The 16,509-nt window shown below is 42.6% G+C and overlaps 1 protein-coding gene and 1 long non-coding RNA gene across 5 annotated transcripts in view; one reads left to right on the forward strand and one right to left on the reverse strand.

Moving 5' to 3' along the window:
- LOC136631381 (uncharacterized) overlaps positions 1-16,509 on the forward strand; it is a 67,913-nt gene that overhangs the window by 44,933 nt on the left and 6,471 nt on the right. The window lies entirely within an intron of this gene.
- Positions 507-16,509, reverse strand: part of LOC136631380 (tryptase gamma-like) — a 29,362-nt gene continuing 13,359 nt past the window's right edge. For 3 of the 4 annotated variants that reach the window (XM_066605659.1, XM_066605658.1, XM_066605657.1), the window contains 8 exons: positions 15,192-15,314; positions 14,960-15,003; positions 11,507-11,672; positions 11,253-11,422; positions 8,449-8,544; positions 8,078-8,220; positions 3,372-3,524; positions 507-596 (listed from right to left, as the gene is read on the reverse strand). In XM_066605659.1, the coding sequence (XP_066461756.1) occupies positions 576-596; positions 3,372-3,524; positions 8,078-8,220; positions 8,449-8,544; positions 11,253-11,422; positions 11,507-11,672; positions 14,960-15,003; positions 15,192-15,314 (916 nt within the window). In that variant the 3' untranslated portion in view covers positions 507-575. Of the gene's footprint in view, positions 597-3,371; positions 3,525-8,077; positions 8,221-8,448; positions 8,545-11,252; positions 11,423-11,506; positions 11,673-14,959; positions 15,004-15,191; positions 15,315-16,509 lie in introns of those variants that run through there. The other variant, XR_010793007.1, reaches the window with a different exon arrangement.

The following is a 16,509-nucleotide window of genomic DNA, read 5'->3' on the forward strand; positions in this document are numbered from 1 at the left end:
TTGTGCCTGGCTTGATTGCTAAAACCTTTGTGACATTTTGGCACCACCATCCATGTGGCTTGTTAGGGAGGAAAGGGGCGACACATTTATATATAATTTATGCTAGGAACTGGCGTAAATTATACTACAAATGTATGCAAGGACAGACCTGGTGTATATTCCTATGTAGGCACATGTAGGTGCCGAGATGCACCTGTTATATGAATAGGTATCTGCCTCTTTATATATAAGGTGCATCTGCACCATTAAAAAAATAATATTAAGACTGGTGTTTGAAATGTCGGTCTTAATAAACATTCCTCTATATACAGTATATGTGTAGGGAGGAATGATAGTGCGCAGGTATATTACAGAGCTCCAGTGCAGCTGCTCCCTGCAACCCCGCATAGAAAAATACTTACTTCAGTAGCCTACATCATTACTACTGTAGTCCAGAACTTCAGGGGTGTTACAGGTCCCATTACATACATGCCTGGTTATGGCAGTGCACACATAAAACACAGGAGGACATTGGAATCTATGTGATTTATTTTACATTCATTTGTAAATGTAATAGTTGAAGGATCCTCTTCTTATCATGGAATCTCACTGTCCGTCTGGAAAGAGAGGGATGAACAGTTATATAGGTTCCACACTAAGGTTGTAATTAGAGATGAGCGAGCATACTCGATAAGGCAAACTTCTCGAGCGAGTAGTGCTTTATTCGAGTACCTGCGCGCTCGTCTCTAAAGATTCGGGTGCCGGCAGGGGGTGGGGAGCAGCGGGGGAGAGCGGGAAGGAACGGAGGGGAGATCTCTCTCTCCCTCTCCCCTCCCCCCCCCCCCCCCCCCCCGCTCACTCCCGCAACTCATCTGTCACCCGCGCCGGCAGCCGAATCTTTAGAGACGAGTGGGCAGGTACTCGAATAAGGCACTACTCGCTCGAGTAGTTTGCCTTATCGAGTATGCTCGCTTATCTCTAGCTGTAATGTGATAAATGTCCTGCTCACATACACTAATATTATATATATAATATATGTATATTACACAGTATGATATATACCTGCACGCGCTCAAAGCTTGTGGCTATAATTGTCTTCTATGCGGATCTAATTCCAAGCGTTATGGAATATTAAAGCAAATAATTTCTACAAATGCCATAGGCAGGAACACAGAGTCTACAATGTCAAAGATAAGCAACTGTAACCGTAGTTTAAATTCTGGGCCCTAGGATATTGCTAAACACACTGACTATATAAGGGTGCCTTCAGACTTGCGACTAAATCGCTTGATTTTTGTGCGATGTAAGAGTGAGTAAAAAAGCTGAATTATGAAACCAATGATTTTTAATGGTTTTATTCCCATTTGTGATGTTTTCACTCATGCGATGTGGAGTGGGAAAAAAAAAATCGCAGCATGTCCTTTTTTTGTGATTTTTTTTTTTATCTCCCATGTTTCCCTATGGAGCCTCCTTTTTATTGCATTGCAATGCACAAACTTGCAATTTTCATTGGACACGTTTTTAACATTAGAAACACCTATTCGCGTGATGAAATTGCGGGCGGCAACAATGCAATGCCAGATTATTGTCAGGAAAAAGCCTCGCTGACGCTCAAAAATCGTGGGAACAAGGATGCAATTTTCTCGCAACTGCCAGTGTGAGGGAGCTCTTAAAGTACTTTTACACAGGCAAGTAGTCATCCAAGTATGAGGGGCTGCTGATAAGTCTTCGGCTTTACCCAGAAAGAAACGAGATAGGAAGATGAAACTTTACATTTATTCCACATACTCTCCACTGATGTCAACACACTTCTTACATCGGTATTCCAAGTTCTGTAAGCCTTGCAAAAAGAAGGATTTTGGTTGTGCCTCAAACCAGTCATCTGTAGCAGCCATGGCATCAGAAATGGTGTGAAATTTGGTACCCTTGAGGTGTTTATTCAGGTTTGGAATCAGATGATAGTTGGAGGGAGCTAGATCTGGTGAATAAGGTGGGCGGTCAACCAGCTGGGAGCCTAGCTCCACCGATTTTGCCATGGTCGCTTGTACAGTGTGAGCGGAGGTGTTGTCTTGCAGGAACAAGATTCCTTTGTACAGCTTGCCGCACCTTTTGGCCTTCAGAGCTTCCTTCAACTGCTCCAAAAGTTCAATGTAATACCTTGCATTGATGGTGGAACCATTTTGAAGGTAGTCGACTAGCAGCACGCTCTCCTTATCCCAGAACACAGACGCCATCACCTTAGTGGCTGATTTTTGCACCCTAAACTTCTTTGGGCGAGGAGAACCACTGTGCCTCCACTCTTTTGACTACTCCTTGGTTTCAGGGTCATACAAATAAATCCAGGTCTCATCCATAGTGGCCAGTCGATCCAGGAAGTTCTTATCAGTCCAGAAAGGCTGACAAATGAACCAGGAAGTTTTCACTCACATGCTATTCTGATCCGTTGTCAAACATTTGGGGACCCACTTTGCAGATAGCTTCTTCATGTTCAAATGTTCATGGATAATGACACAAACACGTTTACGAGAAATCCCCATGATGTCTGATATTCCTTTAGCTGAAATTGGCCAATTTTCCAGTATGAGGCTGTGCAGAGCATCGATGATCTCCGGAACAACAACCTCTCTCGGTCGTCCGGGACGTTCCTCATTATTGGTGCCGAAGTGGCCGGTTTTAAATTTGTCAATCCAGTTCTTAACAGTAGAACATGAAAGTAACTGATCCCCCAATGTCTGCGACATATCACCATGAATATCCTTCGCGGACTTTTCTTGCAGGAACAAGAATTTTATCACTCCTTACAAATAGTAAAATAGTAAAATATGTATTCATTAATCCTTTGAATATTGTTTAGGAGAGAGAGTATTATTGAAAATGAAGAGATTATTACTAGTTTATAACTAGTGTCTACGTAGCGCTAGACGGAGCCTGCTGTTTGTCAGCAGTCTAAATAAAGTTTTATTGAAAAACGTGGAACACAACGTGCGTTCCAAGTGCCGTTCACCTGTGAAGTAAGGATTAGTCAGGAGGCTTCACCCCCCGCCCCCCTGATTGTGGAGCAGCTCCTTGGCGTGGCTGCAAATAATTCTGTGGTTATGTAAGTCCCTATATATGTTTGTGTCTTTATGGTGTTTGTTAGGAGCTTGAAAAAGGTATAAGTTACCGAAACGCGTTGCTCGCTTATTGTAATAATTAATAAAGAAGGACGTATATTTAGTTTGGAAACCTTGATCCCTTGAGCGCGGATTTTTATTTTTATAACTCCTGTGAAAAAGCACAGAAGGGATAATTGTTGGGATGGCTGTTGCATGCCAAAGCCCTCAACAGTCATCCCATGTACAAGAACGCTTGCTCACCACATATGGCATAGCCGCCTATACACTATATCCTACCTGAAGGCGGTGATATACCCAGTCCAGAAGTGTGCTGAGATTGGTGTACACTCCTGGCCGATTGGGTCTCCCACATCCTTCTCCCCAGCTGACAATGCCAACCTGCCACCATAGGCCGCCGTCTTGGCAAACAAGGGGTCCTCCACTGTCTCCCTATGTAGAGAAAAAAATTGTGTTTTAGGAAATTGGAAAACATTGAAAATTTGCGCCACAGACTACACATTCATACTGTTGTTATAAGAGATGTTACAGACTACAAAGTCAAAGTGTTGCTATATTGGATGGTGCAGACTACACAGCTAGATTGTTATTATAGAGGGCGTTACAGACTACACAGCTAACTGCTGTTATAGTCGGCTCTGCAGACTACAAAGTCCAACTGTTGTTATACGGGATGCTGTAGACTACACAGCTAGACTGTTGTTACAGAGGGCGCTACAGACTACACAGCTAGACTGTTGTTACAGAGGGCGCTACAGACTACACAGCTAGACTGTTGTTACAGAGGGCGTTACAGACTACACAGCTAGACTGTTGTTACAGAGGGCGTTACAGACTACACAGCTAGACTGTTGTTACAGAGGGCGTTACAGACTACACAGCTAGACTGCTATTATAAAGGGTATTACAGACTACACAGCTAGACTGCTATTATAATGGGTGTTACAGACTACACTGCTAGACTGCTATTATAGTGGGCTCTGCATTTTACACATCCAGACTATTGTTATAGGGGGGCGCTCCAGGCTACATCCCACTACTCTTCTCTGTGCCATGCCTGTTGCTTTTCTAGATTACTGCCACAATATATCTGAACCAGGAAGCTCAACATTAACTGTACCATAAACCCTTCCATATAGGAGAGTGCATGGACATATATTTTCCTTCACATTCTGACGTACCTCATAGACAAGTAGATCCTATGAAGTAACACACCTGCCACATAACACCCCACTAGCTCTGAACCTATAGAAACTATTTCTAATGATTTTACTATTTAGATTGGGCGTCTTATCTCTGCTGGGTTTATGACTTTGTCTTGAACAGTCTGAATAACAATCATATTGTTGGTGAGAAAACATGTCACTGCTAGGCTGAATGGCGTCAACTACTAGTATACACAAGAACCTGATAATACTTACAGGACAAAGGTCGGTAAAAGGGTGTAGGTGTAGGTGGGCCTATGGATGGGCCCTATTCTACCCAAATCTTAGTTTGACACATGTATAACATGTTTACCAAAATGACCATGGGCCCCACAAGTCCACTTGGCCCTGGTATCTGGAGCTAACGCCGAACCCTGATCAGTGACCTCATGTCCCATTATATCATGATTAGTGATGAGTGAGCGTACTCGCTAAGCGCAATTGCTCGAGAGAGAGCATTGCCCTTAACGAGTACCTACCCGCTCGAGAGGAAAGGTTCGGGTGCTGGCGGGGGGCAGGGAGCTGCGGGGGAGAGCGGGGAGGAACGGAGGGGAGATCTCTCTCTCCGTCTCTCCCCCCCCCCCCCCCCCCCGCTACCCCCTGCTGACTGCCGCTACTCACCTGTCACCCGTGCCGGCACCTGAACCTTTCCTCTCAAGCTGGCAGGTACTCGCTGAGGGCAATTCTCTCTCGAGCAATTGCCCTTGGCGAGTATGCTCGCTCATCTCTAATCATGATTTTGCAGATTTAACTGTATATAAAAGCAGAATATATTGTATGCAATATTATTACTATAGCTGATGGATGAATATTTAATGAGTCTTGCTATCACATAACCAAATCACTGATGATTATGAGACCTCATTTTTCCTGTTGTTCAACAATCTACCCATTCCTGAGCTAGATCTGTTTCTGGGAAAGCTGGCTGCCGATTTATATAGTTGCTGCTATAACTCACATAGAGGTTGTCACCCAGCTTTCCTAGAGTCCTGCATGAAAATGTACTTAGGTATCACCACATAATGAGCCATAATTGTAATTATACCCATGTTCACACATACCAGGCAAATCCGCAGCAAAAATTCACATTTCGTCGCTGTATTTGTCAGATTTTGAAATTCATCGAGAAAATCCAGGACTCGCCGACACATATGGCTTTTAAATTCTCAACATGCCCTAAAATTTGTGCTGACTTCTTCCCCATCCTCCTGTATGGAATATCGCAACAAGTATGCCACACATGAACGTGGCCTAAGGAGTCTGGAAAAACTACTGACTGTAATATACTCAGAAAAAATTGATTATTTGATGGATATAAATCCAATGAAAAAAAATCATTTCAACACAATTTTTCAAAAATGACCGTACATGGATTTGGTTTTGCATCAAATAATTATCTTTTCCCCAATATATAATTAAAAAAAAAATAAATATCCATTTTTATTATTACATAATTTTTGCAGTTTATTATGGAGAGGTGATAAATGTCTGTATGCTGGGGCTGGGCTGGAATGGTGGTCAAGAATGTATGTGCTGATGCTCTATTCAAAGTCTCCGGGGCTGACGGAAATAGCCAAGTGCTGTATTGGATTGTTTCAATCAGTCTCTTAAGGCCCATTTACACGTAGCGATGAACGCTCAAACGACAGTATGAGGCTTCTTCCCCACGAGCGTATATCAGACGGCCGTCTTCATGGCCAGCTGATATACGCTGTGATCTGATGCATTGGATTCCAATGCATCAGATCATATGGCCGTATTCCTGAGACGTAGAAGCGTCCGGCCAGCCCAATATAGCGCCGGGTGTTTTTACGTAGGGCCCAAAAGATAGTCCTGGAACTATCTTTTGGGCCGGAATACGTCGGCCGCTGCATGGGCTCCTATGAGAGCCTATGGCAACGGCCGCAGGTGGGAGGGAGTTTAGCAGCGTGACTTCCCCCGTGCAGGCTCACCATTCTTCTCCTCCCCGCTGGCTCTCTGCAATGGGAGGGGGCAGGATGGGGTGGAGCATAGCACAGGCCCATCCCGCCTCCTCCCATTGCTGGCTGTGGACAAGGGGTGGGACATGGGCGGAGCCTTGATGGGGAGGGTGGAAAAAAGGGGGCGACGACATGGTAGTCTCGGCGCATATGCGCTGGGACCTATGCCGTCTGAACGGGTGCACAAACGTTTGATTTGTGCGTCCTTCACCAATTTTATCTCTCCCAACATAGCCTATATCGGGCGGCCGTGAAATCGGCTGGCTGATATATGCTTGTGGGAAAGAAGCCTGAGTGACAGCTTTGAGCGATCATTTTGCAGAAGCTATTAAGTAGCTTCTCAGCTACTTAACAGCTTATTAGCGTGCAAATGACGCCTTGAGCTAAATGCAGTTAATAGCCCCAGGGCTTTTATCTCCATTCAGCTCCTTTGTTCTCCAACGGCAAACAATGCTATCAGCACTACCCACGGAGAACTCAGCGTGCGGTCCTGATGAGCGATCATCACTTCGTGTAAATGGGCCTTTAGACTTCAAATAGAGCAGAAACGCACATTCTCAACTGCTGGGACCCTCTTCTAGTGAATGGTGGACATGTCAGTAATGGAGCCTCCAGCGAGATTACCAGAGTAATTGTCCTTAGCGAGTATGCCCGCTCATCTCTAATTCAGAACTTAAGTTATATAGCATGGATGAAATTTCAATTGATTTTAAGTCTTATTCACATTAGAGCAGCTAGAATCTCTGCAGTACAGACTAAACTACGTCTCGGTCCGCACAGCATTTGTCTGTGCAGAAAATTAACCAAAATGAAACATTAAATAAAAAATAATTTCCCTGTTTAGTACATGAGGATTAGTGGCCTAATATAAATGGGATTGGATCCTAAAAACACAGATATGTTTCTGAGTTACACCAGGGCTTTTATAACACACACCTCATCTGCTGCAGAACCTCTTCTTGAAGAGCAAAGGGGAGATTCCTGTACACAATTGATTAATTTATATGAAACACCCTCATAATTTTGAAAAAGAAGACCTGCAGCAGCTTAGGTGTGTATTATTTTCTGCAGTATCTAGAGAGTATGTTATTATGATCTATAGCATCTGAGTTGTGTATTATAAGCTTACGTGTATTATAGAACTATACTGTACATTACACACTGCACTTTATGAAGAATCTCATCCTGAAGAGAAAGCATGATAAGTCAATCAGCAGCTAATGCTTCTTTTAGACGAGCCGATTCTCATTTGAACGAGTGAAAGAGCGAGTGACGTCACCGCTAACTTGTTCGCACTCGTGCAGTCTGATCAGAGAGGCAAATACGTCGTTGGCTCGTTCAAACACAAATCGTTCATAATCATTCACTCCCTGTAGAAGTAAATGAGGGGGACTGAATGATTGCTGTTTAAACTGAACCATAAACGAACGAGCCAACGATGATTTTTATGCCTGCAGAAAATGAATGATGAACAAAAAGTGAACGATTGTCTTCTGTAGTTCAGTCATTGGCTCAGGTTCAGACCCAATGATTATTGTTCACTTTCGCTTGTTTGAAAGATTTTTTGAACGATAATCGTTGCTTCTAAATGCACCTGAATACACAAAAGTGAACTTCTTGTAGAAAAAAAGTGATCTGTGACAGAGGGCTTCTACAGGAAGAGACAAGCAGCACCTCTGTAGCACCGCTCATCTCTATGTGAATATAAGATTCTCATGTCTGAAAGTTCTAACAAAGTCACTAATGCAAATATCTATAGAAGTGTGAAAAAGAAACTGTTGTACTACAATGTATAATATACCTGACATGAGTCAACTTTTCCATCCAGGTAACCGGCACATAACATTCGAGCACTAATCAGTCCCTCGTAATAGGAGGACTGGTTACAGAGATGGTTACTGATCAGATGTACCTTGGCCTCTCTGAGAACTGGAGACAACTGCCCTGGGAATACACCACAAAAATAATGGAAACATATTACATATATAAAGAAATGTAAACCAAAAATAATGGAATAAAAGAAATTGACATTCGTATTACATAAAATATTAAAATGTATTGTATTATCAGATTTTTATTCTGTTTGAATATTATTTAAGAGGTTTATTAATGTCTTTATATTTTGAATGTCAGATAAAACATTGATTGCCTAATGCCACCTTGTCACCTTACCTCCCTCATTAACATGTCCCCAGCCGCTGATCCAACAGTTCCCTCTTGTCAGGAACTGCTGACGTGTTCTGGGGAGACATACAGGCCGCAGGGTTTCTGGCAGAAAGATAAGTTTAAGAGAAGTGACTGCAAGCAACAAATATAAAATTCCGGCTAGGGGTGTAGCTAAAGGCTCATTGGCTAGAGTGCAGAAGTTTATCTTGGGGCCCCTAACTTCTCTTAACCCCTTAATGCAGAGGTGTAATTTGAAGCTCCTGGGCCCCAAGGCACAACCTGCAACAGGGCCCCCAACTTTAATGCTTTATTCATAGTACTGGGCTCCCTGTATGGAGAAGAGAGGCCTTATGGGCCCCCTAATGTTTCTGGGCGCGGGTGCAATCACATTTCCTATAGTTAGGCCAGTGCCGATTTCATATCTGTGTTGCAACTTCCAGCCATAGAGTCTGCTGCAAATCCATGCAGCACTTTTTCTCTTGCCCACATGGCGGGCAGCTGGACGGAAAGGAGGCGGACCCCGTTATAGTAAATCTGGTCCGTCCGGCGCTGTTCGGTTCCATCCATAAGCAGAACTGATCGAAAGCAGGGATTCTCCTTTCCTGCTCCATGAACAAGGCAGGAAAGTGGAAACTCTGCCACAGATGTGAAACCACCATCTCTATATCCATTGGTATTTAATGGTGCAGTAAATGTAAAATAAATATGCACAAAATGAAGAAAATTATAAGAATTCCTATCTTAATACCCTCATTTCCTTTAATCCTACATTGTCTTGTATTGTAATAAAAATCGTGAGAAATACATAAAGAATTCCTCCTTATGTCTCCAGGACATAAGCTATTTTGCCCTCTTCTCAGAAAACTCAGGTCTGAACTGTCCCTGGCTGTAAGGTTTCCCTGTCCACAGCCGAGGCGGAATATCGCTAGCGATATTCCGCCGCGGGGAACGAGGTGGGAGCGCTGACAGGTCTCAGTCTCTCTTTACTGTGGAGAATCTCGGCAAATTGCGGCTTGCCGGGATTTAGATCTGGCGAGCTGAGAAGCAACACTATGGAAAGCTTCACACAGCATGATTTGCCGGCGATTTATCGCCGGCAGATCATCGCCTGTGAACTGCCAGCCTAAGGCAACTACCTTGAGCAGAAGCCCTTCCCCACTCCTCTGTCTACAGTAAGAGACCAGGAATGCTAAGGGCCCTTTTATACTGAACTATTATCATTCCGTTTATCATTGGATTTGCCATGCATAATATAATTGTTCAGCCTAAGCACTGCCAATGAGTAAACAACGAACAATAACTCATTTGCTTATTGTTCGTCATTCAGTTTATGCAGGCATAAAAATCAAATGACAATCAGCCCATATAAACAGGAAGTCATTCATCTATGAACATGGTGAATTGGTTTTAAATTCCTATTTTGTATCTGTTTTCTCTCAGAAAGTAGATGTAACATCAACTGATCTTCCCTGTGCTATTGGGAGAATAAAAGAATGCAGGCTATCTATAAGCAGAGATATAGAGAAGGAACACTTAGCTAACGTAAATGAATTCAAGTCTCTAGGTCCAGATAAATTACATCCTGGGATACTAAAGAAAGCAGCAGAGGTAATTGCTGAACCACTCGCCATAATCTTTGAAAATTCCTGGAGAACAGGAGAAGTCCCAGAAGATTGGAAAAAAGGGCAAATGTTGTCCCTATCTTCAAAAAAGGGAAGAAGGTGGATCCAGGAAACTACAGGCCTATGAGCCTGACTTCTATACCGGGAAAGATCTTTGAACAAATTATTAAACTGCATAGATGCAAGTTCTTGTATGAAAATGGAGTAATTAACTAGAGCCAGCATGGGTTTGTAACAAACAAGTAATGTGAAACAGATCTAATTTACTTCTATGACAGAATCACTGTCAGGGATAGCCAGGTCCCAGATGATCCTTATCGGGACAATCACCCTGCTTTTAGACAGGGATTCCTCACTTTCCCTGATCAGTAAGGCACAGGTGTCCTTCCATCTTTATCTGGAGAGGTGTAATTGGTCTATGCAACATTATGAGAATTGTTGCGGTTTTATTAGGACACGATCCTGCGTCCGTGCTGAGGCGTGGTGCTTTAGTGCGCCGCTTGGACGTAACACATGCTTGCTTTCTTCCCAAAAAAATGGCATCACACCAGTCAACTGATTGTGTCTGGTACTGCAACCCAGTTCTCCTAAGCTTTGTTGGTGCTGTTTTTGGAAGAAAGCAACCATGTTTCCTAAACCTGGGAAACTCCTTTACTTCAGGATTTATGGGAGATTCAGGCTACAGAACCTGGAAGAGTTTGGAGGTGGTACCAAAAGTTTCTTACTTAGGATACACCTTCGGAAACTGAAATCGGCACATATAGAAGGCATGGTTTGTCACTATGACATGCTCTTCCTCTGAACCCTAAGTAAACTATGTCATAGCTCAAGTCTAAAAATCTACAATTACAATCTTTCAGGACTTGCTTGCTCAATTACAATAGCCTGATAGTTCTATTAAAGGGGTTGTCCTGGACCTATACTAAGGATAGCTAATCAATAGCTGATTGGCATAGGTCCATTGCATACGATCCCAGCTGATCAGCTGTTCACCAGGCTTGCTGACATTGCAGACAGAGCCATAAGCAGACAGCTCTGTTTGCAATGCACTGGCCCAGGTTGGTATTGTAGGCGCAGCTTCCACTGAATAAAGTCCCAGAAAACCCTTTTAATTTTACGTTCAGGTACATGCCAGATTGAGGACAAGAACTATACTACACTAAAAGCCACAGGGGTGCTTTGTCTCACCAGAAAAGCCCATAGGCTGACTTGTTTTAAGCAGAGCAACATCGTAGTCACTGGTTTCAGGGTTGTATAGTCCATTGTAGTAGATGCTCCGGACAGAGTGAGAGATTGATGGATTGAGGGAGGCAGAGCCAGCATGGACCTTCCACCTTGCCACAGTAAGGAAGTTTGATCTGTAACATAAGACAAGGAATCCTGTTAATATTGATGATCGTCACATAGACACAATACTCAACAAAGATGAGCATACAACTCACAGGACAAAGCAGTGTGCTGCACTCATCACCCATTGGGATGAAATAATGGACCCTCCACAAACATGTCGTCCATCCCAGCGCAGGCTGACCTGCCACGGCCAACGTCCCCAGGTTGATGGAGATCCTCCAACTATACGCTGGCTTTCAGCAGAAGAACGACCACAGTCTGTACCAGGAAGATAATAAATTGGGAGTGAGAACGTTCCAACACACGATAACCCATAACTAGATTTCAAGCTATTGTCCCAAATCTGTGGGTTACATTGAGCCCATTAGATCTTGTCTAATGCACACTTCCCAAGAAGCAGGATGAGAAAGTAAATAGTTTTCAACATTTAGGCCAAATGCAAATACTTAAAGCCACACATCAACAATAACTTCTGGACCATTTTGACAAGGCCGCCCCAAAAATGTCTTAGAAGCAGAAGATCAGAACATTCAAAATGTACTTTCTCATACGAAACAATAAAACAAATATATTGTCCATTGAGCTCCGACACCTGATGGGTACAGGAAACGGCTGTATCACAAAATACCATCTTGTAACACAAAATACGGTATTCTTTTATGTGACAGAATAGAAAAGTAAAACATAGACCATTCTGTTACACAGAAAAGCATTTTGAGACAGAGAACATATATTTTTGAAACACCACCACCCTGTTTTGTCTCTAATTTTGTGGCACAGAATTTAGTTTTGTGATTTTGTTTTCTTTTTTTAATTCAGTTCCTGTATGTAGGTTGACACCACCATTATGCGTTCTGTTTTCATTCTCCATCACAGGAGCAAGAAAATGGAAAGCTGGATCTGTCCAATGGCAGAAAACAAGAACACCTCTTTGACTATAATTGGTCTATTCCGCTTCCCTCCTGACCTCCAGCAGTATAACTGCGCTATTTCATCCACGATTTTATGATGAGGCTGCGTTGGGGGCTCTGAATGGGGCCTCCAATGCAGGTGTGAACCTAGATTGTACTCATGTCTTACCACACACTTGCTGAAGATTTTGCCTTTTTCAAATCAGCAGCAATTCTGCAGCAAATCTGCATCAACATCTACATATATGACGTGAATTAGGCCTCCCTCACACGGGCGTTTACAAAAACGCAGCTAAGGAAGCTGAGAAAAAAAGGAATACTCACCTAGCAGGCGCCGTCCGGGTCCCCGCCGCTGCTCTCTGAGTTTCCTGCAGGCTTTGGTGAAGTAGTCAGCCTCCGACAGACCAACTCTTGCTGGAAACAGGATTGAAAACCCCGCCTAATTAAATGGCTGTGATTGGTCTATCGAGCACTGGCTCTGATTGACTGAGCGTGGTGCTCGAGAGCTAATCAGAGCAATCTCTTGCTGGAGGAGGGGTTTTCAACCCTGTTACCAGCAAGACATGGTCTCTTGGAGGCTGACAACTTCACCGTATTGAAACGCCCAAAAATAGAACATGCACTGCTCGAAAATCACGGTTCTGAAAAGCATGGCGATCGAGCAGCTGTCAGCGCCTGTGTGAGAAGTCCCAATGAAAACAACGGGAGCATTGTACTGTGAAAGTGTCACGCTAATTGCAGTACAAAGCGCCTGTGTGAGGGGGCCTTACACAGCGGATTTGTCTGTGGTGTATTTACACTAGGTGAGTCCACCTTAAGGCTACATTCACACGGCCGAATGCAATATTGGGACAAGATCACGATTGGCAACATGCACTCTACATGCGTATGTGAGTCACTTTTAATTAAAAAACGCCTTGCATCAGTTTTGTGAAATTGCGATCCTCAGGCACGTGTTACACGCGCACTAGAGAATCACAAGTGTTTCCCCATTGATTTTAATAGGAAGCATCACATCACACTTGCATGCACATCACATAGCATGCAGGTGCCATGCAATATCTTTAAAGCTCCAATGAAAAACAATTGGTGAGGCATTCCAAGGGGATGTCAAAAGATAGCACATGCTGTAATTTTTAACCCTGCAGCATCACTGTGATGGGGAAAAAAAAAAAATCGCCCATGTGAATAACGCCCTTCAAAAGAATGGAGTTCAAATTCACGCAAATTTTGTGTCCCGAAGCGCACAAAACTCGCACAAGTTTCTCACTTGTGTGCATGTAGCCTAATTGGGACAAATCAGCTTGTCAAGCTTGTACCTGAGTTCGAAACAAAGAGAAGTTAGAAGCTAATGAGTTTGGAGTTAAAATTTATTACAGAGCAAATATCAGTGAGGTTATTTTACATAAATTATTCATTACAAGCGCTTGCTATAAATTATAAATTTGTTTTCCCTTTGCAAGTTGCTAATCTTAATGTGTTACCAAGAGCTGTGTATGATTATAAGAGTATGACTTGCTCAACATATTAAAGGGACAGTGAGCCCAAAAACATATTTGATTGTATGCACATATAAAATAACCGTTCTGAGCATACTTAAAGGGAATGTCCACTCTTTTTGTATCTTTGTCTAAAGTGGTTAAATATTCTGATCGTTATAGTAGTTGGAGCTCGTTTATCTGATAGGGTGCTCCAAATCCTGTGCATAGACACATAGATAGAAATGACATTGACTGTCTGCAGTCACCATCAAGTAGATTTCACTACATGTACAATGTTTATACATTTAAATCCATTCTAACACAACAGTATGCAATAAGCTAATTAGCTCCCTCTAGTGGTGGCTATAACTAGCCAACATGATATGTTATGTCTCCATCTATGCCGAGGGATTTGGAGCGCCGTATCAGAAATATGTAGCTTACATTGCTATAAAGGTATATTAAAAAGAGTGGAAGTTCACTGTAAAGTATAACTCTTTGCTCCCCTGTTGCTATGAGAGGGACATACCTGTGCCAAGCACTTAAGCAAGGTGCATGCACCAGGGCATAAATGAATATATATGGAATAGACTAAAGGGAGCATTTCCACCAGGAAATAGAGGCATTAAATGAGGCACACTTCTGCCTGAGGCACGTAAAGGGGTTGTCCTGCGAAAAATATTGCTTATAGTTTAAAGTTATGGACATCTTTGGTAGCAATTTTTCTCACATAACTGAATGTATTTTGGGCTGAAAATCAGTTTTTCAGTAGGGTTTAATTTTAAATTATGCACTGTTTAGCTTCTGCAGCTTCTACACATCACTGTATATGCCAAGCTGCAGAAAGCATCGCCCTTCAGATCTGTTAGTATACTAGGCTGACTTGATTTCTCTCTCCTTTCCTGAACATTCATATCAGATACGTTTATCGCATCCAGAACAGTTTACAAAGTAATGCCATAATGCCCATGTAATTACATCAGTCAGAGTGCTTATGTATATCCATAGCATTCATGAACATAGTGACAACCACTAAAGTTGGGGGCATTCTGATGTGACCCTGTAGGGGGATGCAGATATTGCCTCTACCACTGCTGACTACCCCTTGTCCGCGGTCCTGTCAGAGAACACTTGAATGGGGCTCCATTCTCACCTGTGCACTGCAGTGATACGCCCAAATCATTTGGACAGTTCTCGCTGTAAAAAAGAATAAAAATAATAGTAATACTACTAAAAGCGATAATATATCAATATATATAACAAAACCTCCAACTAGCACGACTACATATTATAATTAATGACCACACTCACAAAATACATTATAGTAGTACAATTTTTGGAAGCTTAGCGCCCCCTGGTGTCAGTTTATTGAATGCATGACTTACACAGGATGTAGGAATCCATCCAGGTTGCTGGGAGATTCACTGGTTTTATTCATCACAGCAAAGGATTCCAGGCAAGCGGGCTCTGTGGCACTGAGAGGCAGCGGTGATGATAATACTGTGTGGCTGGTGAGGGGAGAAGGTTTTATGAGTTTTTATGCAACTCTGACCCCGACTTTGATTTTAAGAAGGTTGTGCCAGTAAAAGCTGAAGGTCAAAAACAAATAAAGTGATCAAAAGGGCTGAAGATTGAAGAGGGATGAAGGGTTAGGATTAGCCTACCATGGGTTTGTGGCCCTTCTACCAACTTGAAGTAGTTCAGTGGAAGGGCAATAGTGGGCCACTGGCTGTGTAACCATAGGGGGTATAGAGGTCATGGTTCCTGAAGGGTCCCAACAGTTCTTCAAGAGGACAACAGTACTATAAACATCATGTAATGGTTTGGGGACAGCCTTGTTAACGGTTTTGTACCTGGACAACTTTTACGGGCCACATATGCTAACAGACATATATGACAATGCCAAAGGCAATAAGGCAAAGCCCCACCAAATGTACATGCTTAGACTGCTATTGCACAAGGGCTAGCAGCTGCCGCTAAGGGCTCCTGCACACTTGCGTTTTTCTTGCACGTATTTTCACGCAGTATCGCTGTGTTTTTTTAACATGGTCGTCAATGGGACTTTCTAATGTTAAAAACGTATCACACAAAAATTGTAAAGCAACAACTTGCGATGCGTTTTTAACATTAGAAAGTCCCATTGAAAATCGCGTGAAAAAAACGCGCAAGAAAAACGCAAGTGTGCAGGAGCCCTAACTCTTGCATTTTCCTGACAACTGTTGCACTGAATTAGCAAATGCAGGTAGAGCCCAGAAATTAGCACTATTACTCAAGCATTAACGGTGCTCTCCTAATAGCACCCTTAACCCCTGGTATCGTTGTAATCGTACCGACCCACAGAAAAAAATGTGTTGTGTCATTTATGCTGCATAATTAACACTTTAAAGCAAAAAAAAAAGTCTATGGCAGAATTAATGCATTTTCTCTCCCTATGATCATAAAAAAAATAATAAAAGTTTTACGATATAGTCTATGTAACCAAAAATGGCACCGATAAAAACTACAGTTCGCCAAGCAAAAAACAAGCCCTTATATAGCTGCGTCGACGGAAAAATAAAAAAGTTATGGCTTTTGAAAAATGGAGATGAAAAAATACCAAAAATCATTTGGTCCTCAACGCCAAAATAGGCCATGTCCTTAAGGGGTTAAAGCCTTTTTATATCGGCTATCTATCAACATTAACATTGAGCATCCAGATCTGCG

Source organism: Eleutherodactylus coqui, chromosome 6 (genome assembly GCF_035609145.1).
Source record: "Eleutherodactylus coqui strain aEleCoq1 chromosome 6, aEleCoq1.hap1, whole genome shotgun sequence".
Classification (NCBI taxonomy): domain Eukaryota; kingdom Metazoa; phylum Chordata; class Amphibia; order Anura; family Eleutherodactylidae; genus Eleutherodactylus; species Eleutherodactylus coqui.